Source organism: Penicillium digitatum, chromosome 2 (assembly GCF_016767815.1).
Source record: "Penicillium digitatum chromosome 2, complete sequence".
Taxonomy (NCBI): Eukaryota; Fungi; Ascomycota; class Eurotiomycetes; order Eurotiales; family Aspergillaceae; genus Penicillium; species Penicillium digitatum.
Window position 1 is genome coordinate 1,498,518 of NC_089385.1, and position 23,531 is coordinate 1,522,048.

At 50.2% G+C, this 23,531-nt stretch overlaps 6 protein-coding genes across 6 annotated transcripts; 2 read left to right on the forward strand and 4 right to left on the reverse strand.

Annotated features, from left to right (window-relative positions):
• Positions 1-338: 338 nt before the first annotated feature.
• Positions 339-3,657, reverse strand: Pdw03_6605 (Transcriptional regulator Medusa; the record flags this gene model as incomplete). Its single annotated transcript, XM_014679834.2, has 7 exons — positions 339-800; positions 862-2,348; positions 2,419-2,584; positions 2,748-2,826; positions 3,242-3,250; positions 3,332-3,384; positions 3,565-3,657. 7 exons carry the CDS (start codon positions 3,655-3,657, stop codon positions 339-341), a joined length of 2,349 nt encoding a protein of 782 aa, XP_014535320.2.
• A 7,546-nt stretch (positions 3,658-11,203) lies between these two features.
• On the reverse strand, positions 11,204-11,694 carry Pdw03_6606 (uncharacterized protein; the record flags this gene model as incomplete). Its single annotated transcript, XM_066101401.1, has 4 exons — positions 11,204-11,208; positions 11,262-11,410; positions 11,467-11,475; positions 11,624-11,694. 4 exons carry the CDS (start codon positions 11,692-11,694, stop codon positions 11,204-11,206), a joined length of 234 nt encoding a protein of 77 aa, XP_065956484.1.
• Positions 11,695-12,349: 655 nt separating this feature from the next.
• On the forward strand, positions 12,350-13,294 carry Pdw03_6607 (uncharacterized protein; the record flags this gene model as incomplete). Its single annotated transcript, XM_066101402.1, has 6 exons — positions 12,350-12,426; positions 12,502-12,549; positions 12,652-12,655; positions 12,854-12,996; positions 13,174-13,209; positions 13,264-13,294. 6 exons carry the CDS (start codon positions 12,350-12,352, stop codon positions 13,292-13,294), a joined length of 339 nt encoding a protein of 112 aa, XP_065956485.1.
• A 28-nt stretch (positions 13,295-13,322) lies between these two features.
• Positions 13,323-14,483, reverse strand: Pdw03_6608 (Alcohol dehydrogenase, putative; the record flags this gene model as incomplete). Its single annotated transcript, XM_014679832.1, has 2 exons — positions 13,323-13,616; positions 13,674-14,483. The coding sequence occupies 2 exons, from the start codon at positions 14,481-14,483 to the stop codon at positions 13,323-13,325; spliced, it is 1,104 nt and encodes a 367-aa protein (XP_014535318.1).
• A 1,539-nt stretch (positions 14,484-16,022) lies between these two features.
• Positions 16,023-16,565, reverse strand: Pdw03_6609 (uncharacterized protein; the record flags this gene model as incomplete). Its single annotated transcript, XM_014679831.1, has 1 exon — positions 16,023-16,565. The coding sequence occupies one exon, from the start codon at positions 16,563-16,565 to the stop codon at positions 16,023-16,025; it is 543 nt and encodes a 180-aa protein (XP_014535317.1).
• Positions 16,566-18,211: 1,646 nt separating this feature from the next.
• On the forward strand, positions 18,212-22,990 carry Pdw03_6610 (GYF; the record flags this gene model as incomplete). Its single annotated transcript, XM_014679830.2, has 4 exons — positions 18,212-18,306; positions 18,448-18,874; positions 18,933-22,614; positions 22,674-22,990. 4 exons carry the CDS (start codon positions 18,212-18,214, stop codon positions 22,988-22,990), a joined length of 4,521 nt encoding a protein of 1,506 aa, XP_014535316.2.
• Positions 22,991-23,531: the final 541 nt, after the last annotated feature.

Here is a 23,531-nt window from a genome sequence, read left to right on the forward strand (position 1 = left end):
AAGTCCAAATGTCAAAAATGTCAAAAAAGCAAATATGCAACGGCCGCAAGTCTGGGTGTATTATGAGGGCATTAGGCATCATAATCTGGTAGTTTAAGGAGGGACGTAAAATCATCATCAATGTGCGAGATGCGAGGTCGGGCAGATGCAAGGGCTCTTGCCATCTTTTCAGGTGGGAAGGGAGCTTGTGTCCGATGAGCCGACAACCCGCTGTCTGGGTTTGGCAAGGAGTGACAGGAAAAAGAAAATCGTATCTTCAAAAAAAGCGGAGGGGAAGTATGAAAAGTAGAATGAAAAGAGAACGCAGCAGGAAATGGAGGGACCAGCCGAGAGGGGGATCAGTGGCCGTGGGCCGTGTCGTGCATGTTATACACGGGATCCAAGTATGCGTAGCATCCGCCATTTCCTGGTGCAACGGTATGAGGAGTGTTGGGACCAAGGGGGTGCATCTCCCAGGATGGGCGCGGGGCCGGGGCTGCCAAACCGTGGGCATTCTGGGGATGGCACATGGCCGGATACGAGTATCCCCCAACCGATGAATAGGACTGGGTCACTGGGATCATAGATCGGAGGTCGGGGGCCGAAGGTAAGTGCGAGGTGGAGTGGTCGGCCTGGGAATAGGTCTGGACGGGCATGCTAGGGTAGGTGTTGCCAGCGCCAGCGTCGGAGATGGACTGCGGGGAGTTGGCAGTGTGAGGCTCGGTACCGGAATCAGAACCGGTGCCATGGCTAGCATGGCTGGTGTAGGTGGTGGTCATTGGTGTGGGGAGCGCACCAGCTGTTGAAGAATAGCTAGCAGACTAGACAGAAGACAAAGATTAGTCACGTGTGGCGGTGGTCTGGAGAGTTTCACCAACTTACGTATTTGCCAATGATCTTCTTTAGCGCGTGGCTCAGGACCTTCCAGGGGAAGACCTTAACATCTTTCTCGATGTTACGAGGCTTGGGGGCAGGGAATCCCATGATGACCTTGAAGAACTCTTCGCTGTCGACCTTCGCCTTGGAGACGGTCAGGGGGCGGAATCCCTCCAAATTGCGACGAATACGATTCTTCTCTTCAACAGTGAAGCGCACGGCCACAAGGGATTCAAGTAAGTAGATGGTATCCACGCTGGTCACGTAGCACTCATTCTTGTCCTCCCACAAGATGCAGCTGATGCAGATACTGCTCGGGGCGCGATCTTCAGGGGTAACCGCCTTGAACTCGCCCTGGATGGTGCTCCCAGTTTGTGAGCGGGTGAATTGCACCAGGCGTCGTTGGGATGTGCGTTCTTCCTTCGACCACCCTTGTGTCATAGTGTCAAGATCACCGTTAAGCTTGAGAATAGCCTTGGTAGGGTACATGGCATACGGGTTGAAGGCTGGATTGTGAGGCATGCTGTGTGTTTGGATGGTGGAGGTGCGGATCAGAGTCGGATTTGAAGCACCACGCTGGGTGGAACCCTTCTGCTGAGGCAGACCATGTGTCAAAGCGAGACCTGCATTGCGAGCATCATTGCTCACAGAGACGAAAGAGGGGCTCCAGGCTGGGGTAATAGGGGAAGGCACACGGAGGGCGGGCTGGGGGGTGGCGGAAACGGAAGAGTATTGTCCAGAGCCGGTCTGGGGAGAGGATGCAGCGTGATATGGTGCGACGAAGCCCGCCATGGCGGGAAGGGGCTGCAAGTAGGGCGAGTAAGACGCAGACACAGAGCGGCTGTGGTAGCCCTCGTGGTGCTCAACCTTGGGAATCACAGATCCGGTGTGCCGCTTGGCAGATGCCGCAGGAACATCAGAGTATGAGAACTTTCTCTTGCGGGAATCGGCTGATGGCGAAGGGTGGGAAACTTGCTCGTAGGTGTACACTCCAACCTGAAGAGACGTAGCAGGACAGTCATCCTGAGTCTCCATTGAGACGGATAGAGGAACAGCAAAAGATGGGGATCCAGTGGACAAAAACGCAGGTACATCAGCGGAGAGGCCGTACTGAAACGCAGAGCCTTGGAATCCAAGGAAATGCGGGAGTGATTCACACTTTTTTGAGCCAAAGACCACATACAAAGCTGCGTATGAGGAAGCGTGGAGGTCATAGGGGCACTGAATCTGGACCATCACCCTAGTTCCTTCACTTCCGCGTTGGGGGCTGTATGTCACAATTTCGGGTAGCTGACGGTGACGTGTGCCCAACATAGGCGACTGAGACTCTTCGTACGAGCTAGCGTATTCGTTGGGCAGATATGGAACGCAATCCGAAATCTGACTTGCCTGATCGGCCATGGGGGAGGGAACGATCGGGGTCGTCACATAAGGCGATTGACCGTAGTTCGAGTAAGAAGCAGCATCCTGCAAGGACCGAGCGGAACCATAGTCTGTGTTTGGTGTCAGCACACCGGATATTCCCAAATCACGGCAAATCAAGTTCGTCATGATACAACGTACCTATTATGGCGCCGGCAACCGGCTTCTGGAATGCAGACATTGACAATATGGGCTCAGACTTGGCCCACAGGCCGTCCGAAAATGCACCGACAAACTGTGATTCTTCTGAGTCCGACAGATCCAACGACTCGCCGAGTATCAGAGGCGTTTGAAAATCTGGGTCGAACTGTGACGGAACAAGAAGAGACAGGTCAGCGGGAAGGTTTCTCACGCAGGAGGTAGGGCAAGGGTTGATAAGATTCCAACCGGATGAACTAGAATTTGGAGCCAAAACATGCGGGCATCCAGGAAAGACAGAGAGACAAATCCTAAGGTGGGAAGAATCTTACCAAAACACCGTGTGTCTTCGAATAAGCCAGCTTGAAGATGTTGCAGCGAGTGCAACGAGACAGAACCTGAAGCGAATGACTGGGGATTTATTCCAAACGATTGTAGGGTGGAAAAGCACAAGCACGAATGGAGTGCTCTCTGAGACAGAACAAGCGACAAGATGAAGCTGCTGTCGGTCTCACAGAAATGGTGGCAACACAAGGCCTCGAATCACCATCCAGGAATCAACTAAGGCTGAGACTAGGAACGGTTGGCTGCAGCAATAGGCTCAGATCTCGACCGTAGTCTCCAAAGGTTCATAAAGAGAAGGGGAGGAACTGGGCTGAGATATCTACGGTCCACCGCCACTTGTGACGGGAAGAGCCGAGATTGGTTGGAGATGAACCACGACCGTGGACTGGAGAGGTTTCGCTTTTCTTTGATCCGCGAGAGGTTTCGGGAGAGAAAAAAAAAACCCCCTTCAAGTAGATTGGGCCACAATGAACAAGATCACGATGATAGGCTACTCAACGAATGAGTATACGAGAACGTTTTCAGATGTATATGAACCGGATCGGTGCATAGCAAAGAGAGATGAACTCACCGAGATGAATCAAATTGGAAATAGAAAAGGTCGGATGTGAGACCCGAATTTCGCTGTTGACCCAAGATAATATGCAAGATCCGAGGGTTCGTCAAATCTGAAGAAGTCTGATGTCAACAAACACTTGAACAATAGCGGAACGGGGGAAGCTATCCGACGGCTTGGACACCCATCGTCATTTCCAGTCGTTGGTATAGTCCAACGGATAACCAATTCCAGCTGCAAGGAGATACCACCACAAGATCAAGAGGCCCGAAAGAGGAAGTATGCAAGGCACGAGGGGAACAAGTGAGACCGTGGGCAAAGGGAGGCACATAGGACCACATTGATACTAACCTTAAGCTGATGAACCGATCTACCTGAATCGTTCCTTTCTTGCCCAATATTTCCTTCACTCTGAGACCTTTCCAAACAGAGGTGATTCCGCTCGATCGAGAAGAAGTGTCTTCAGCCGAGACAGTTGAGCGATTGGTTGAATTTCAGGTATCCAGTAGTTCAATCTCCAGTATCCAGTATCCGGGTATTTATCGCCTGTCGCCAGTACACAAAGCGCAAGAATTTCTTCTCTCTTTTTTTTTTTTTTCCCTCGCCAAGGTTGGTTGTTCAACTGAGACCGCGGAGCAAACGGGATCTACAGAGATATCGCGCAAACGCTGTGTCGGGCAGATAACACTTTTTGTTTTCGACGGTTCCCTTAGATCCACCAAATCGGGGGACGGGTTCCAGCAAGGCGAGCTAAAAAAAAGAATTAAAGATTAAAAGGTTCTAATTCCAGTAAACGTAGCGAACGTGGTTCTCGTAGCAGCAGGTGAGCGAGCGTAAGAGCGAACGTGGTGAGCGAATGTGTGACTTGAAAAGTCATAAATTTCCAAGGGTGAAAGTGGGATGCAAGGAAGATGGGACCAGAAGGGTTAAAAGCAACTTGAGGATTGTATGGATTATTATTAGCAGTGAGAGAGCAGGTCAGAGTACAATTTATGACCTAAACTGTATGAGGCCAGCTGTGGGGGTTTTTTGGTTTTTTTTCAGTTTTTTGGTTTTTATTATACACATTATTCGATTATTTCAGAATTCATAAAGATTAATTATAATCGAGTTTAAAAAGAAATTCAATTAAATTGATCTCTCAAAGTAGTCGGACTAAAAGACTAGTGGGAAATCCCTGGGGGGGGAAAAAAACTTGGCATCAATTGCAAGGTATTGGGTATATTATTACTGAGGTCTCCGTACGGAGTACGGACAGAGAGGTATCGACGGGGTCACACAGAGTTATAATTATCTTCGAGGAGATCGAGTCTCCCCAATAATCAGTTTGTTGCGTCGGAAGTCACTGGAAACTTAGGCTTTCCGAGATGTCCGACCAGCCAGATCCACTATCTCTTTTCTTAGAGATGAAAACCCATCTTGGATCTTCAACGGACATAGGAGGGATAGTCTTTCTATTTTCCTTGGAACTGATCAAAAAATCACTCTACTCAGAACATGGGAAACGTGATGTTCTCGGGATAAACACCAATCTGGCAGCGTAGGTCTGGCGGCGTAAGCCACTAGAAAAAGAAAAAGTGGAGAATCATCCAACATGTGGAAAAAAAAAAGAAAAGAAAAGAACCCTATTCTGCAGCACACCCTCTGACCATATAAAATTCAACCTGGTTCCCTTGGGGCGCTGTTGTGCGACGGTCGCGTTTCTCCCCGAGTGATGAGAGCATTGCCTCATTGTTTGCTGACCAGGTCGAAGACGGTAACCCTCGAGAACCATGTCGACAAGGTCAAGGTCCAATCAGGGATTGTGTCTAATAACGAGCCCTCTCTCCGAACGACTCCTCTCTCACTATAACCCTGCCAATCAAAAAGCTTCACCGACAACCTTGTTCTGTATTTTTTCTTTTTTTTTTTCGGGGGTGTTTTTTTTTTCTTATAATGAGCTCCCCTACCTCTCAGTATCGGGTACTTTTCTATTGCTCGGAACCCTTTTGCATCCTCTTGAACCCCAATCCTTTTCCTTACCATGTAATACCTGGGTATCGGAGGATGGACGTTCCAAAATTGTAATGACAGCCCCCTTTGTCAGCAGCTCCTTACGCCGAGCCTTGGGTGATCTAAGCCGAACCACAGTGGAAAACGAGACCCTTTTTCCTCTCTTTTCTCCAGATGCTCCACTTCCGATCTCCCCTACAGAATAGGGTCCGTCACGATCGGTGTACGGAGTACGGAGTACATCTCGTGTCGTCATGCCGGTCAATATGATATTTCACATTTCCCTTTCGCCGACACGAGGCTGCACGTAATGAACTCTCACGACACAGGATAGATTCGGCATCAGGTGAAAAGTAACTCCCCCGAGAAATTTTTTTTTTTTTCCAATCGAGCAGGTTCAGATCCAATTTTTTTGGGGGATACAGCCCTTGGGACAATGAAGCTCACTGTCATCTGACCCAAACGGAAGAAACGAATCCGTACACAATGCCCTAACTCTACGGAAATCCAGGCAAGAAATAGAAACTAAAAACAAACCATGAAGGGTCTAAGTATAGCACACCTTGCATTTTTCAGGTGACTCGGTGGCCTGACTATGTAAGGGTCCCGTCCTTTGATTGGTTGTTGTTCTCCCTAGACCCGATCGGGGTATCACTCTGGAACCCGAACATCCGTGCTCGAGGTAACGGGACCGTTGACTTCACTCTGCACTGTCACCTCATCCATCGAAGATTGAGATCTTGGTCATCCTCACCGATCATATCAAATCCGCCTACGTAGAAAACTTGCAATTCATATGAGATGTACCGGTACGACATGTCCGGCAATTGCCATTCCAACGGCTTCCAGGCCACGGGCGCCCCAGGCCCTTGATCATGAAAATCCCCCATGCGCAGGAGATCATGATTGTGCTACGGGAAAATTACCCGACGCAGCACATCAAGGTCTGCAGTACCGTAAGAACGTCAACCATGTTATGGTTACAGATGCAAATGCAAATGCAGACGCAGACGCAGTTGTTGAAAATTGAATTCAAAATGTCCGCAAGTATTCGTCCACGGTTCGCCTCTCGGAGATCATAGAAACAAGAGTTGATAGAAGGTGATTTCGGTCAATGTGATTGACGTCGGAAATTGAAAATGAAAATGACGATGAAGTGAGGACAAAAGCAGACCAACCCCGACCGGAGGCGTTAACGGTTCGGATGCACAACTCCCGAGTAATCATTTCGTGCAGCTCCACGTAGAAAAGGGAAAAAGGGGGAAATAAAAAAGTAGCACTATCGATAAGGCGCTTGACTCCACGATTTTTTTGCCACGTTCGCGACGTCCCGAGGTTCTCCGGACAAATATTTCTATATGGAACAGAGAACTATTAATGAAAAATTAAATAGCCAATTTCATTCCTCATAAATTGGGTAATGGGGCTGGAATACACCAGTGGAGCGCGCCATGATCAGCAATCTGAAGAAGCTTCAATCCGATTAGCGATCGCGTCCAAAACGGTCCAAAACCGTCTTCTTCAGGCTTCGGTTAAATAGACTAGTTTTTGTTTGGTACCTCGTTACCGAGTTAATCAGGTTCCCTACAGATCCAAACATGTCAACAGTCAATGCTGATGTTCCTCCCAACCCCCCCCCCCCCCCTCCCCAACCACCCCCAAACATCAAACAGAGCAAGGAGTATCAAAGGAAATCTATATCAAATCCTACTTATCCCTTTAGAAACTATGAACACCAAGAGACACTCGTATCAGTTTAGACGGAGTCACCGGGAAAGATTTTCCACAATCGGCGTTTGCTCTGATCGGTTAATCTTCGGGAACATCAATCCCCACCATCAAACCCCAACCCCCGGAACCCCCAAAACGAAAAAAAAAAAAAAAAAAAAAAGAACGCGTAAGAAAAAAGCATCAACCACATTGCCAAAAATCAAACAGTGCCTAACAGTAAAGCTTGAATACCAATTGATCAACCCCATCTGACTATAATTTCAAGCAGCGGATAATATCAATTCCGTCAGACCATCCACATCCTTGGAAGCTTAAGAAAAAAGAAAGAAAAGAAAAGAAAAAGCGGATCACTATGCCCACCCTCCCCCCAGGGGCCCTGTAACCTTGTTTGGAGCCGTCAAAATTGTGATTGACAATCCTATTGGCAGATGAGGGCTCCATCCGGATCCAGTATGATATTATTGACCGGTTGAGCATCCACTAAGGCTTTGGGCTCTGTGTCTGTTAATTGTTTACTCCGTACCTTTCTGTCTATTGGCAAAACCCCCCGCGCCCATCAAAGGTTAATTAATTTAATTTTTGAGGCCATTTACGCCCGAACCATTTGCATCGCATCTTCAACCTTGGGTCCGGAGTAAAGGGTTAGAGGTTAGCTTCTACTCAACCTTACCTTTTTGAAGTCCACCACATATAATAGTTGAACTATGCAGGTACAAGCACACTATTTGTCTGCGCGCGTCTACTTTGTATCCGTCAAAATAATATGTGCGTGATCTCGCCACTCGTGCCGGTATGTCTGTGCCTGTCTTGCGTGTGGGGGAAACAGTGCATACCGAGCACGGGTTGAGGAGGATTATTGAATGATTGGGGTAAGGATCTTCGTTCCCGTCAATCCCTTCGAGGGAGAAATCCAAGGAGAATGAGATGTCAGGGCGAAGTGTAGACCTTGCTGCATTAATGGGATTGGTGCGCGGATCATGGGGGAAATAAACCCTCGGAGTGAAACATCGTCAGAGACACTGGCGGCTTTCTCTTTTAGGCCATGGCTTGGGTTCACCACCCTTACATTTTGTATTTCAGCTCCTCCCGGGTTTGTTCGCGAAGGGGAAGGCAAACGGCAACGAGCCTTGATTTGATGCAACCAGAATTGTTGATGGGGAAGATCACCAACTTTACCCTTGTTCACAGGAGGGTCTTGACTGCACCATCACAGGAAGGAATGTGACGTGGACCCGCTTTGGGTCCCTGGGAGGTGGTTCGACTATGTTGTTCTCGCTTACAAACGGACATCTCTGTCTGTTCTGGGGAGAGATCAATGCCGGGTATCTTCTATCCTCGGTGGAGTGAAGATATCCGGCTTTTGATGTTAGCTTCATATACGGAGTATCGCACCTGAAGCTGGACGATAGAGGGGAATCACGCTTCATCTTCTATGACCTTCTTTTTGTTCGCCCCCCTCCCCCCTCCCCACCTGCAACGAAGATCATCTCCTACAGGGCAGCCTCATTCGTCAAAATCCCTTCCATGGAACAGGAAAGTGTCAATCCTCTTTTTTAGCTCCCCCCCCTCGATAGCCACTCACAAGCAGAGAATTATACAACGGTGGGAACCCTCGGGGCTGGCTCTAACCTTCCTTGACCCCTCCAGAGGACGGAGTGGGAAAATGGTCAGTCTCCACACTCCGTACAGAGTACATACAGCATACGGAAAGGTTATACAACCTTACAACGTATGTTGTACACAACGCCCGGGTTTCTGGGGAATAAACAGGACACGAACGGTAATAGGGTTTCGCTCCTTCCCCGACGATACACACTTCCACACGTCCATCCTTGGCGTTTGACGACCATTCCACTATAGATTAATGAGGTTGACGGTTTCAGCGCCGGAGCTAAAAGTTGACAAACTCCGCCTCCGGTTAGTACCGCTATTACGGAGTACTGTCGCCAGTATTTGCCTGCACTATCCTTGTTCTCCGGTAGTGACCTTGATAGTGTGATGACAATGAAATACCGGTGGACAAGAAGAAGCACGATCATCGCAGGGACTTGCGCAAACTGACAGGAGGGAATCCGTATCACTTTGCAGCTCGGGATTTGCAATGGTCACATTTGTGCGCTCAGGGTAGGAGGCATCTCCATCTGGATCACCGATGCTTCCTCCCGCAGCATCGGAATCGAACCAACTCGTATGTTTGAGTGTGGAGAGAAGAAATGGAAGGATTGCCAAGCTAGTCTCATCAACTTCCCTCTTTGTTGCAGAATGTCTTTAGCATGGCCAGAAATTGCGTCAGTCCTGTTGACCTTGTACCCATTTAGATCATTCTCCATGGCTTTCACGCTCCGTCTGTGAATAGCTAACAACAAAAAAAACCCCCCATGTCTATCTCGGGGCGCATGGAGTGTAGATCTTAGCTGAGGCGTGGGTTTGAATCCCCTGTTTGAGTTTCGCTTTTCTTTTTTTGTCCTCTTCCCCCCCCCCCCCCCCCCCCACATCAAGGAAATTTAGGCGAGACTATCCCTCTATTTGGGGCGGTTTTCTTTTTTTTTATTGAGCTGTCTGAAGAGCGTGGTGTTTTGTCTGGTAGCGTGTACAACATAGCTCGTTGGGTGCTAGATACGAGTCAGGGGTTACGACTCAGATCAGGGGCTACGACTCAGATCCCCACGGCGATCCAGTTCGGATTACAAGCTTGGGCGGAATCTGGGATCGGATGGATATTGGAGGTCACATTCCTCCGTATCACTATTTGGTATCAACAATATTGTCCGCCGTATTTGTCTACAGGAAATAATACTACATCAATTTACCCCTAAGTTAATTGAGACTTCTTTCTGTTTTTTTTTTAAAAAAAAAAATTGGAAAAGGCAGGTGCGAGTTGTGCGAGACGTAAATATATATCTTGGTGGCAGATCAATGCGCGGATATATCACCACACCACTGATGAGAAAATAAAACCAAAACATGTGAAAATGTCACTGCGCTCCAAGCCAGTCAATCGATCAGTAAAAAAAAATTGATCAAGTCAATTCTCCAAATCCAGTCATGGATCTTAACCAAAGTCGAAGTACCGTTTCAGGTTGATGAAACCCTCGATCGACTCTACCAAACCTGTCACTCCTATATGAACCTAGGAAACTCTATTTGCCACGTTCCATATGCTTCACTTTCCACGGTTATCTTGATCGTTTTACTCAAACTCTAAATACGAAGAAACAGAACCTTGAAAGCGCTACGAAGTATATTGTGTGTATACTCTATGCTAAACAAAGTACGGAGTACATCATACGGTAAATATATCTCCGTTAAGTGGACCAGCAAAAAAAAAAGGTCCTACCAATCAGAGCATAAGTTGAGTCTGAATCCCGGGATCCCGCGCCCCATTTCCCTCCGACTTTTTGGCATTTAGCAGCCAGTCGTGGCAGCACTTTCGCAGGTTCCAACCATCCCGAATCGAGTTCACTAACAACCCTCGTCTACCGCTTCTCTTTGGTCAATTGTTAGAAGCTACCCCATATCTGGTGTCGGATCCGACGCTAACTAGACAGTTGAGTTCTGACTTGAGTAAAGTGCACGGTCTACTGATGGGTTTTATCCATTCCTTTCCACTTTTTTCCATGCGTTCTCCACTTGAAGAAAAACGTGGACTGTCCCAAGGTTATGTACATTATTATTATCATTAAAAAAAAAAAAAAATTTCGTCCCGCAAATGCCAAGGTAGGCAGCAACTTTTTTCGGGTGTCTGTTGTACGGAGCAAAACGCCCTGCGCCGAATCATTAACCTTTCTTAAGGTTAATCTATACTGCTGACCATCCAAGAAACTCCATATAATATGTACAATAGACTAGTTACATCGTACAGGTCGATTTCTGAATATAATTTAACAGACGGAGTAAGACCTGGTCCTTCATCGCTCCATCAACTTCCACGTGTGTATCCACACGGAGTCCACAAAAGGAGCAAAAGTGAAAAAAAAGAGGGACGAAAACTATGAATAGTGATTTGTCGAACAAAGCATCCATAATCAGTTAAAATAAACGTGGGACTCCGTCCTTCGTACTCCGTATTCATATGCAACATGCTCCATAGTTATGAAAAATGGAGAACATGATCTGAATGGCACAGTAGCAGTGACCGGAATAATGTCGGCACAACAGACAAGACTAAGCTGAGTGAGGTTAGAAGACGGCTCAAGAAAATCCGAAAAGTCCGATCCCCCACCAAAACCACAGGACCCTTCGGAACACATCCGAGGCCTACGGCGTACATCGGAGGTTGGTAGACCCTGAAAAGCGATCTCCGAGGTGTCCACGAGGTTGAGCAAGTTGCGACTGGGAGCGTTCCCTCGCCAAGAACAACCGTAGATGATCCTAGGGTGTAGGGAGTTAGGGCGGAGGGAGAGTTCGGAGTGTAAGCATATACATACCGCTTGGGGCTGTCTCACTTTTTTTTTTTTTTAGTTCGCACTTGGACATTTAGCATCGAGCTTAGTAGACGGAGCGGTGCACGCCGTAAAAAAAATCGAGCTATTATTAGCGAGCGGGAGTATTATTGTGCTGCTGATGACTGCATTTGACACCAACTGCGTCATGCAGGATGCGGGACGATTGCCATAATAGGGTTTTCGAGATCGCGGACGTGGGGTCTGTTGCATATTGGTTATTGTTTATTTTTCGACCGTTGGATTGTTCAGGTTTTGGAATAGAATGACGGAACACAGTGCCCACACCCAGAGGATTTAGCGTGTTTGACATTTAGACCGTAGGGCTTGTGGATTAGAGGAAACTGGTGAATACTAGCTGTGGTTATATAGGGATTAGGATTGGATGCAACGGTGGTAGTCTGTTACTCGACAGGTCATATGTACGCCGTCGATCATTGAAGAAAGCTAAGACATCATCTACTAGTTCCTCGAACGATTAGGGCGATTTCTTCAAGTCATGCCATGCGGGAGAATATGACTGAAAACGTACATTTTGATAAGAATAGACTTGTTCTATGTGGAGAGCTGGAATGAGACACAATGATCACAACAGCACGGGGCAGAAAAAGGTCGGCACAAAACGCAATGACCCACAAACTTCTAGAAATAGAAAGATCTCTACACCACGAAGCGCTTTTTGCGTTCTTAACCTCTTTTGAGAAAACGAACCCTGATCGGGCCAGCATGATGAGGTGGTTGTCGGGGATCCTCTAGAAAATGGAGGCGCTCTCTTGGACGGTGCGGTCGTAGCAGACGGGGAACAGCTTGGACCAAAAACAATACAGCTCCGGTCTATCTTCCCGCACCTCGACCAGCCATTTGGCGAATGCAAATTCGGTTTGGAAGGGATTGGGGCTTCGATAAGGAGCGACCTGATCCACATAAGTACGTGACTAGACCTAGGTACGTTCTATCAAGACCACGGTGAGAACTCACCTCTGAATACCGCTGCAGAGCCTGATGATACTTCTCCGATAGACCAAGCTTACGAAGAGTCGGCATGCGGATTCCCTTCGCCGCGATGCTGTATGCATGGTTGAGAGATTCTCGTTCGGCAAAGGAGGACTCTCCAATCACGACGCCGCCCGGGAGCTTCTTGTGCTGATGGGCGTGAGCAACCTCAATAAGACGTGTGAGTAGGTCGGCTTCCCAGTTCTCGAAAAGAGGATGGCGAAATTCTTTGATGTGTCGCTGGAGTAGCCATAGTTCACGCTTCAGGCGGACTGTATTAGCTTGTAGTTTGGCGAGTCTTCGTTCGATGTGCTTGTTGAGGGTTTGCAGAGCATAATGAGTGGCGTCAACGGACTGCATTGACCGTTAGCATCAACAGAGCGGTTTAGAGGATCGATGTCTCTCTGATGCGGCAATACCTGAAAACTACTTTCGACCCACGAATCTTCTAGGACACGTCGGGAGTCCGACACATGAGGTACAGGGCCATTTCCGCGAGAAATGGAGCGAGAGAGTCGTTGGGTGGAGACGCGGTCCCTCTTGGAGTTCATGATGGGGGTGGAATCGGAAAGGAATGAAACACTTTATGATACAATGAGCGGGTTCGAGAGTTAGTTCCTCGTCTGAGTTTCTAGTAAGAGAGGATGAAAGATAAAAGTGGCAATGGCATGTTGAAGATGCAACTGAGTTGTGATGCAGTGATGGTGATCTACAAAGTGAGGCGGCCGGGAGAAGGTACGAAGAACACTCGTAGTTGCTACAAAATCTCTCAATTGATATGTGTCATAGGTTTAAAAAGACAGCCATATGGATATCATAACTTCGTGGGAATCGTAGTAAGAGAATTATCACAGCTTACTGCCCGACCCGCCGAACTCGATCACCAATTTGCCGAATTGCGTGCCCTTTTTCATGTCTTCGAACAGCCCGTCAATTGCGGACATGTCATCCAGCCCAGTTTGCAGAACTCGAGACACCACAGGGCGGATTTTCTTCGCATTGACGAACTCAATCATCTCCTTGAACTCCTTTCGGGAGCCCATCGTGGAACCGCGGACGTCGATGTTCTTGAGGACAGCAGACATCGTAAATGGCATCTTAGGAGACACAGTCATTCCATAGACAGAGAGAACACCGCCGGTCTAAAAATGTAAGTACGTTCATCCGTGATGGAATAAATGTTTCGTTGCCGTGCTCACCTTAAGCAACTGGACGGATTTCTCAACAGAATCACCACCGGCACCATCAATGATGGCATCAAAGTTCTTCTTCCCGGCTGGGAGCATACCCAACAGCGTCTTTTCCCAACCGTCTTCCTTATAGCTAACACCACCGGCAGCACCTAGTTTAACGGCCTTCTGAATCTTCTCCTGGCTCGAGCTCGTCACCAACACATGCGCACCTCTGGCAACAGCAAACTGCAGCACCATCAGAGCCACACCACCACCAATGCCTGTAACCAAGACGGCAGCACCACCTCCAGAGTTCCTCTCACCGGCCTTGGAAATCAAAGCTCTCCAGCCCGTCAGGCCCGTCAGAGGCAGAGCCGCAGCCTCGGCATCAGAAAGATGCTCAGGTGCCTCCTCAACCTCCGAATACTCGATGGTAATATACTCCTGCAAAGTCCCCTTATCATAAACCTTCGTGCCGCCCATTATCCGGAGTCCAGTAGCCTCCTCTGGTCCATCGGGCGAGTCCGTCCAACCAGCACCGGGGTTCAAGATCACCCGCCTGCCTCGCCATTTTTCTGGGCTAGGGACGTTCAGGCCAGTTCCGACAACGGTACCAACTCCATCCGCAAGAAGGGGCACCTCGAAGGTCACGCCGGGGTAGAGGTGTTGGCGGATGAAGAGATCACGGTGGTTAAGCGCCGCGGCACTCAGTTTCACCAGTAGCTCACCCCCTTGCGGGGAAGGCTTGGGGATGGTACGGAGGGAGAGCGGATAGTAGACTTGGCCTGGCTTGCCGGGCTTGCCGTCAATTGGTGATATGTAAATTGCTTTGGACATCTTGAATTTGATAGAGAAAGATGTGACGATGTCAAAAAATTAAATTGACGATGTACTCCTGGAAATTCAGCTCGTGCGGGGATGGCTCAACTGCTGATCGATAGCCGAGGCTTTCAAGATTGAATTCTTGATTACCCGACCGGATATCCAAGTCTACACGTTGAACATTTGATAGTCCAAACATTCAATCCTTTTCTTCTTTCCACTTTCATCCCATTGACTACCGGACTGTGTAAACACTTCTTGTCGGATTTATGGAGATGAAGTAATAACAAATTATCAGATCTCCGCATTCAACCTTTTAAAGTGGCTCTTACAGCTCTACTTTTCTTACTACATAACCGAACATTCAAGGAGTACGCTGCTATATAATCAGATGAAGGGTTAGAGTCTCAAGAATTGAAAGCACTGAGATTTCAATGTTGGACCAGGGTATTCCACCTTAGGGCGCCATCTGACCTGTTCATGACACTTGGTACCAAAATATATATATGTATATGATATATATATATATCCCTAGACTTCGGGAACATAGTCTCGATCATGATGATTCTTACTCTAGATAAATGGGATAAATGGGATAAATGGAAGTATATCCTCACCCGTTGAGAAACAGGACAGGAAGGCCGCTAGTTACTTCTGATGGATTACAAAAGACTCTTTACCCGCTCGGCCAAAACCATCATTAGCACAAACAGAACGTCTATCTATCATCGCAATGGGATATCTATTAGGCCCTACCATTCGTTCGGGACCACCCTTGACTCAGGTGATCACGTGGTAGGAGAGTGAGATGGAACACCTCTCCTAAGAGCAAGTACACTTCCAAGAGAACCAAGACCAAGTGAGACACTGCTGTCTTCAAGGATAGGATATGATGTCTATGCACTACCAGAAGCGTTCTGTATGCGATAATAAAATAGACCAGGTCAGTGAAGTTGTCGACTACGTAGCATGATGAGCTTGATCCACCTCGTGATATTAAAAAAAAAGAAACATTGGATTTGGGAGTTTTATAAATTTTGATCATACCGTTTGAAATATTTTAATTAAGCTAGAATGAGACAAGCGACTCGATACCTCCAAGGCCGGAAGTGAGACAAATGAAAAAGAAGAAAATGGAGGTTTTCTAGACAGAACAAGAGAAAGTAGCAGGGGGAAAAAAAAAGCATGAACCGTTGCTTCTCTTAAAAATCCAAAATTAACCACCGAACCAACACAAGTATGTTCACTTCCTCCCACAAACCCAGCCAAACCCACGCTCAAACCTCGGATGACAACGGTGATGAAAAGCACAACGTCTCTCATCCACATCCCTATCATTATCAGGCCTGGCCTGAATAGAAGTCTCGGAAGCAGTGTCATCAGCATGGTACCCACCCATATAGCAACAACTACAATATAGGACATCGGGCCTGAGAGATGTAGGCCTGGGTGAAGACACTGGCGTAGGGGGTGCCTGCTTGGGAGGAGAAGCAGGCCGCCTGCAAGTGGACGTCGGCTCTGATGTGACTCGAGAGCTGGGACGGGACTTCTCACTCAATCGGGGAGAGCGGGCCGGACTTGGTATCGATCTCGGCACTGGCGAAGGCGCCGGCATCCCAGCCCGGCAGAGCTCCGGGTGGAGTTCGCAATAAGACGCCTTGCGACAGTGGTGGTGGACCATCGGATCGGAGCGTGGTGCTGTCGTAAATGATGCACGGGCGGAGTGGTATCTCTGGCCTGGAATGGTGGGTGTACTGGGAGGGGGTGTATGGGTCTCACATTGACATATCTCCACCGGCAGATGGTGTTCTGGTTCGCGCTTTCCGGTGCGGTGGCCGCTTTGGCGTCTTCTGAGTGGTTCGTAGTCTGAAAAATCACTGCTGTTCGGCGTGGTGGGATGTGCGTCGTGGGAGTGCCGGTCGCGTCTTGTTGAGTGACGGCTACTATAGCGTTTTGTGGCTGTTTCAGAGCTAGAAGATTCACTGCTGCTTGGCGTGACCGGACGCATTTCACGCGACCGACATTCACACCGATTGTTGCAGGGGCAGGTGACTTTTTCCACCTGTGAAGGGGACTCAGGCTCGCGCCTGATGCCATGGCATCGTCCGCAGTACCTCCTAGCTGCCTCACAACCAGAGGAGTCAGTGTTGCTTGGGGATGAGGAGCGTACCCCGTAGGGATAAACCTCGCATCTATTGCCGCGGAGGCAAGATGCCTTTTCTGGAATAGGAGATGGCGACGGGCATCGACTATGGGCACAAGTTTCCATCTCAGGTCCGTACCGAACTAGCCTGATTCGCCCGCTTCGAGAGTGTCTTTTGTCCATTGGCTCGCCAGCGAAGTACCAGCCAAATTCTGTCTTGTTGGATTTGGATCGGCCGGTGAATCTGGACCGCCTCATCTTCTTTGATCAACGGTGGTGAGCTGGTGGATCCCAGAAGACACAAGAGAGATGATGACCTTTGTTGTGCAAGAAAGCTTATAGTTCCTAGAATCTGACTTGGGGTTGTCTTGAAGTGCAAGAAATGTAAAAGAGGGAATTGCCGGAGAGAGGGAGGCCCATTTTATAGAGTCTTGATACCATCAGTGAAGCTCCAAGACTGAGCCCATCATATCAATCTGGGCCACGACATTCATTGCGCCGTTTCGGTCTCTGTGTTACTCTTAGAGCGAGCAAATTTCAGAAACCATTGTCTGGTGCAGAATGATGCATGAAAGAGTTAAGAGGGGCACATTGATCTAGCCCTATTGACAAGCACAACGGATAATGGGATTCTTAATCCAACCGGATTCCAGCCCGAATCTTAAGAAGTTTTTAAAGGCCGTTGAATGATCTTAAGACAGAGCGTGTTCGCACAGCATTGCAGAGATTGGGTAAAAAAGGGATAGCATGGGATGCATTTCACCCCCCTCTATTGCCTTTGGTGGACCAACTAGACGGTCTTTGTATTCTTAGACAACGCATCAAACCCATCCCTTAACTGTCAATTGCTTGAAAGGTAGCTGAACTCCCAATCAAAAGAGCAGCGTGGATTTTGTGGGGAATACATGTCTGTTCTATTATTTCCACATCTTTCTGTTTGCGTCAAGCCACCTAACTGCATATGTGCTTGCTATCTAGAGTCTTCTTGGTTAGGGGAAAAGTAGAAAGTAGGCTTAGAATGGCACTTTGGTTATTTTGAGTCTTGATTCTCTCGTTCAATATAGTGCCTTTTTCCGTTCGCTACCCAGGATTGGGCACAATGGCCGGTACAAGGTACATTGGGCAGAGTATGAAGACAAAGTGTTGTGCGTGTATCGGATACCTACTCTTGGCGGTATGTAATTATTGTTCTATCAATACGCTGCAATCACCACTCTTGGACGGAAAATCGCGCGATCACCAACAAGCCCATACCGTGTATTTACAAAAAGGCACGCGTATTGCCACGGCCACCGCTTAATCATTTTTGCTCCAGGAAACTTCCCAAGCGAAATCGAAACTCGATCTCTCTCTTTCTCGACCTTGTTAGTCTGGCGCTCGCATCTCTGCATTACCTCTCTTACAGCTCTCCACTTCTTCGATTGACTAGCTCCTAGCTGTCATCCCTCAACTCTACATCAATTTTCCCAACGTGTCTTGCAACCTATCCGTTCGCATCACACATTCTCTTGCAAGCCCGCCACAGGTTTCGCGACAACTATCTCAGAATCGGTTTATACGTGGGGGATCAACATCCGACCAGATAAGCCTCTTTACAACAATGCCTACACCACTTCCATCGAGTTTCGCTTCGGCCGCTGCTGGCAACACCCAGGACCCCAATCGGAGGGGGGACGGTTCGACTAGCGGAGAATGGTATGCAGACACTGTTTCACCGTCCCTGAACCCGTCCACTAGCTATTGTTTAGCAGACTCGGTCCAAAATTGTTCGATGCTGCTGTGACCGTCAATGTTTTGAGCTCGAGAGATCCGATGCTAACCTTCAATGCCCACCAGGTCCCGCAACCGCATGAATGGAGCTACGCAGACCTTCCGCCGGCCTTCTGTTGCTACCACTCCCTCTCACCACCGGGAAAGTAGCCAGCCTGTATCTGCCTCGACACTCACGGCCGGTGGCGCGTACATCCCTCCACATCTGAGCTCAAATATTTCTAGCATTGCACGGAATGGGGATGCCCGGTACTCCAAGGATCAACTTCTAGAGCTGTATAAATCGCAGCGGGAGGAGGGGACCTTGAGTAAGAACGTGGAGGAATACTTCGTGGCCGATTGGGATCCCCACACTGTGTCAGCTCCCGTGAATGGAGCATGGGGGAAGCGGGATGACCACAAGAACAACTCTGCGGGGCCCGAGGTTTGCTGGGATCACGGCGGCCAAGTCGAACCCCTCGGAATCACGGGCATGACGGAGGACGAGAGAGAGGTTCGTGTTGTGTGCTTTCGGGTCTGAATGAGTGCTCTTGCTAAAAAATGCTCGATAGATGTTCGCCGCTTCAGTCAACTCCCCTCTGAAGCCACCTCCCACAAACGCCGCGAAGGAAAACGTCATCCCGGGAACTGGAGGTCGCAAGTCTTCGATCTCCTATCCTCAGGGCCATATCAATAACTACACCACCACCTCCTCCCCAACCACCGGTCGCCCAGGTCCCCGCCGCCGGGAAACGGGTGAATCGATTGGAAATCCCATGTCTCCTACCGGCTCCAACTCCCGATTTTTCCGCGATGAGGCCAACACTTCTACTCCTCCTCCGGCCCTGTTGCGCCGTAAAACTGATTTCCGAGAACCCAACTCGAAGGTGGATGAGAAGGCCAAGGATGGCAAGGAGGATCCTGCCTCTCCCTTTGGCTCTGTGAAGCGCATCTCCACTAATCCCATGAATGCGGGGGTTAGTGGACCGAACTCTCCCTGGGGCTCGGCCTCGCATAATGCTAATTTCTCTCCGATGGGTGCCTTTGGAGCTTTCTCCCTTGGTTCCGGGTCCAGCTCTGGCACTCCCACGGTCGAAAAGAAACCGGGATACGGAAGTCTTCGCGGAGAGAGTAGATTCAAAGGTTTGCTGTCCAAGGATAGCTCCGAAGACATTGCCAGCTCTGCCAAGGAGAAGCCCATGGGTAACCTTGAACGTCTCGCTGAAAATGACAGTGATGGACGTTCGCAGTCACCTTGGGGAGATGCCGTGAAGACTCGTGTGAACCGAAGCGGAACTAATCCGTTCGACGAGCCTCGCAGTGGTAGCGCTGCTCTTGGCGGGTCTCAGGATGTCGAAGGTCCCTCTCAACCTGATCTCGGGTTTGGTGCATTCGGCATGACCTCGAGCATTCCTGGATTCCGAGAGTTGATGCAAAGCCAGGAAAACTCGCGGAACCCAACTCCCAGCCTGCTCCAGGGCCACGAGCCAAATAGTCCAACCAACACCAATCCTTACCAGAGCCCGCATGGTGACCGTCATGGCGAACGTATAGAATCCGAAGATGTTGACACTGACGGATCGGATATCCAGCCGGCCCAGCATCCCGGAATCAGCGGGCTTCGGGATCCCTCCAACCCCTTCGGCTCGATGAGACGAGTTGGCTCGGGAATGGACCTTCCCAGTGTGGACCGTAGCCAGAACTCCAGCGTTAATGCCAACCGCACTTTCTCTGGTCTCGGTGGTCTGGGTGGTCTGTCTTCCCTGGGCGGAGCCTCGACTTGGTCATCTGGTGCTGCTGTTGGCACGCCCACTCGTGAGCGTTCTGCGTTTGTTGGTGGTTTCGGCGACCCCATCTTCGGCTCTATGGGTGATCTTCAGTCCCCTAGCTTGTCAACCCTTGGTGGAGGCGGTCTATTTAGCCCCCACGCCGGTATCACTGGCACTGGAAGCATCGGCCGATCAAGCAAACTCGGCGCCCTCTTCTCTTCCATGCAGGATGAGCAAGGAAGGCCCGACTCTGTAGGTTTCGATGGACTCGACCCCTCGCAAGGCGACAAGGCGGGTCAGGCAAGCCATCCTGGTTCAACGCCTGCTTCGCAAACACCCGTCTCTGCCGTTGGCTCCATTCCAAATCTGGCTGGTCATGATATTCCTTCCAATCAAACTCCTGGTGCAGGAATCCCTGCTTCTCAGCAGCGTACCATGGTTATGCCGGATAGGATGCGTTGGATCTACCGGGATCCGCAAGGCAATATTCAGGGCCCGTGGACTGGGCTTGAGATGCATGATTGGTTCAAGGCGGGCTTCTTCAGCCCAGACTTGCAAATCAAGAAGCTTGAGGACACCGAATTCGAGCCGCTAGCTCAGCTAGTGAGGCGTATTGGGAACTCACGCGAGCCGTTCCTTGTGCCCCAGATTGGCCTTCCTCATGGCCCAGAACCGACCGTTGCCCAGTGGACTAACACGACCGCTGGATCTGCTCAGCCTCCCTTCCCGGGTAGTTTCCCAAGCTTTGGCACTACCTTGACAGCCGAGCAGCAGAATGCGCTTGAACGACGCAAGCAGGAAGAACAGTACCTGATGGCCCGACAGAAGGAGCACTTGGCTCAGCAGCAGGCCATTATGAAGCAGATGGCACCTCCTGGTGCCCCCTCATCCTCCATGAACCCTCCGCTGCAGCACCAGTCTAGCGCGCACAGCCTTCAAAGCCAGCCTAGCTTCTCGAGCATCACTTCACCCGTTGGTTACCAGCCATCCCCGATCCAGGCTCCCATGCAGCAGCAGTCCCAAGGCCTCCCTGGATTCTTCGACGGTGTTGCACCGAGACCGGGCGGTTTGAACGTGGGCCCCGCAATGCTGGGAACAGATTTCGGCAGCCAGGATCAACTCCCCGCTCTACTTGACCGCCTGAACGTCAGCCGCCAGGATCCATTTGCCTTTGGCAATGCTGGTTCGTTCTCTGGCCGCCAGCCCGATAACTTCCTGCAGTCCCAGCAGGTGTCTCAAATGCTTCAGGATCGTGCTCAGCTTCAGCAAGAGCAGGAAAACTTTGATAAGGCTCAGGAGGATGATCCATTTGATCAGCACGCTCGCGAGGAGCGTCTTCGTCAGTTCCATGCCCTTCGGGCCCAGGAAGGTGAGATGGGAATGCGCACCGCCGAAGGCCTGCCTACCCATCCTGCCGCTGCATCTCAGCAACTTGAAGCAGAGGCTGCGGCCGAGATGGAGGAGGCAGCTCAACAGTTGACCGACTCGGTTGCCGGTGCTGAGCCTCTTACTCTTTCTCAGCAAGTTCACAAGGCCGCTTCTGCTCAACGCCAGCAGCAGGAACATGACCACAGTCATGGCACTTCTGAATCGGTGTGGGGAAACAAGGTTGACCATGCCATGCCCCAACCATTCCCTCCCCCACCCTCCGCATCGCCTCTCCCTGCACCTACCGCCCAACGCAACCGCCAAAATGTCGCCGAGTCTCTGGCCACTGGGTCCCGCTCCCAGACTCAGACACCTGTTGACGCTGCACCCACTTCTGTTGCACCATGGGCCAAGGAGGCAAATGACTTGCCCAAGGGTCCCTCTCTCAAAGAGATCCAAGAAGCCGAGGCTCGAACTGCTGCTCAACGCGAGGAAGTCGCCGCTGCGGCACGCCGTGCCCATCTCCTTGCGGAGCAAGAGCGTCTCAGCCAAGCGCAAGCACAGGCTGCTCCTGGCCTTCCCTCGTCAGCCAACTGGGCTAGTGCTGGATCTCCGGCGACTCCTGCCTCGGCCGGTTCCCCTTGGGCCACCAAGACCCAGCCCGCACCCACCGCCACTGCCGCGAAGAAGACTCTGGCTCAGATTCAGAAGGAGGAGGAGGCCCGCAAGAACCGTGCGGCTGCTGCTGCCGCCGCCGCCGCCATGGCTGCGACCCCAAGCCCTCCCATTCCCTCGTCTGTCGGCAAGCGTTATGCTGATCTTGCTAGCAAGGGTCCTGCTCCCGTCGCCGCCGCGAGTCAGGGCTCCAGTGCTTGGACTACCGTCGGTGCTAGTGGCAAAGTCAAGGGTGTTGTGCCAACTGCGCCGGCCCTCGGACCCCGCACAGCCAGTGGAACCGTCCCGATCTCGCCTCTGATTGCTAAGCCCCGCCCTGCGACCACTACCCGTACTGTGACCAGCGGCAGCACCCCGCAGTCCAACCCCAACCAGGCCGTGGAGGAGTTCACCAAGTGGGCTACTCTTGCTCTGAGCAAGGGGTTGAACAGCAGCATCAATGGTGAGTTTTGTCCTCTTTCTCCACTCCACACTGTCTCCATACTAACATCTTATCTCTAGTCGACGATTTTGTTCAGCAATTGCTTTTCCTGCCCGCCGATGCCGAGATCATCTCCGACTCCGTCTACGCCAACTCCCAGACTCTGGACGGCCGCCGATTCTCAGAGGAATTCATCCGCCGCCGCAAGCTTGCCGATAAGGGCATTGTCGACCCAGTTTCGCCCAGTGCTTTCGGCGAGCAGAAGAACGGTGGTGGCTGGAGCGAGGTTGCCAAGAAGGGCTCTGCCGTTACCGTTGCGGCTGCTGCTCAACGTGAGGAAGAAGCTGCCAGCTCTGCGTTCAAGGTTGTCGCTCCCCGCAAGAAGGGCAAGCGCTAAAAGGTGTGCATCGGCTTTTCTATCCCGGAGGCTTTTTTTGGGGGGGGGGAGGGGGAGGTTTCGTCCTAGCCTTGCTGGCTAGCTGGGTCGGATTTTGTGTTTCGATTTATGTGAGATACGTGTCCATGTTCGTATGCCTTTGCCCTGCCTGTGTATCAGCATCCTTTTTTTAGCAGCATTGATATCGGTTCTGCATTGTGCTTGTTTTCGGACTTGGGAGATGCCTGTCTTGGGGCGATAACAGTAGATCATACAAGCATATGAAACGACTTCAGCATGGTCCGGTTGTAGGAGCTGGGTTACCTGTAGACTTTACATCTCGTCATTCAATTCAGATTGCTAGGATCATTCTCCGGAGAGTGAAGTATCAACGATCAACGATGGGTTGATCATGCTTGGTCTTAGCTTTGTGTTGAAAAAAGGCCATCTCGCTACCCTTCGTCTTTCCCGATTGGGCAAAAAGAGATGAAACGACGGCGCCCGCGAACGGGATGGATCTCTAGTCAATCGTCTTGGACCACTTGGCCAAACTGTGATGAAG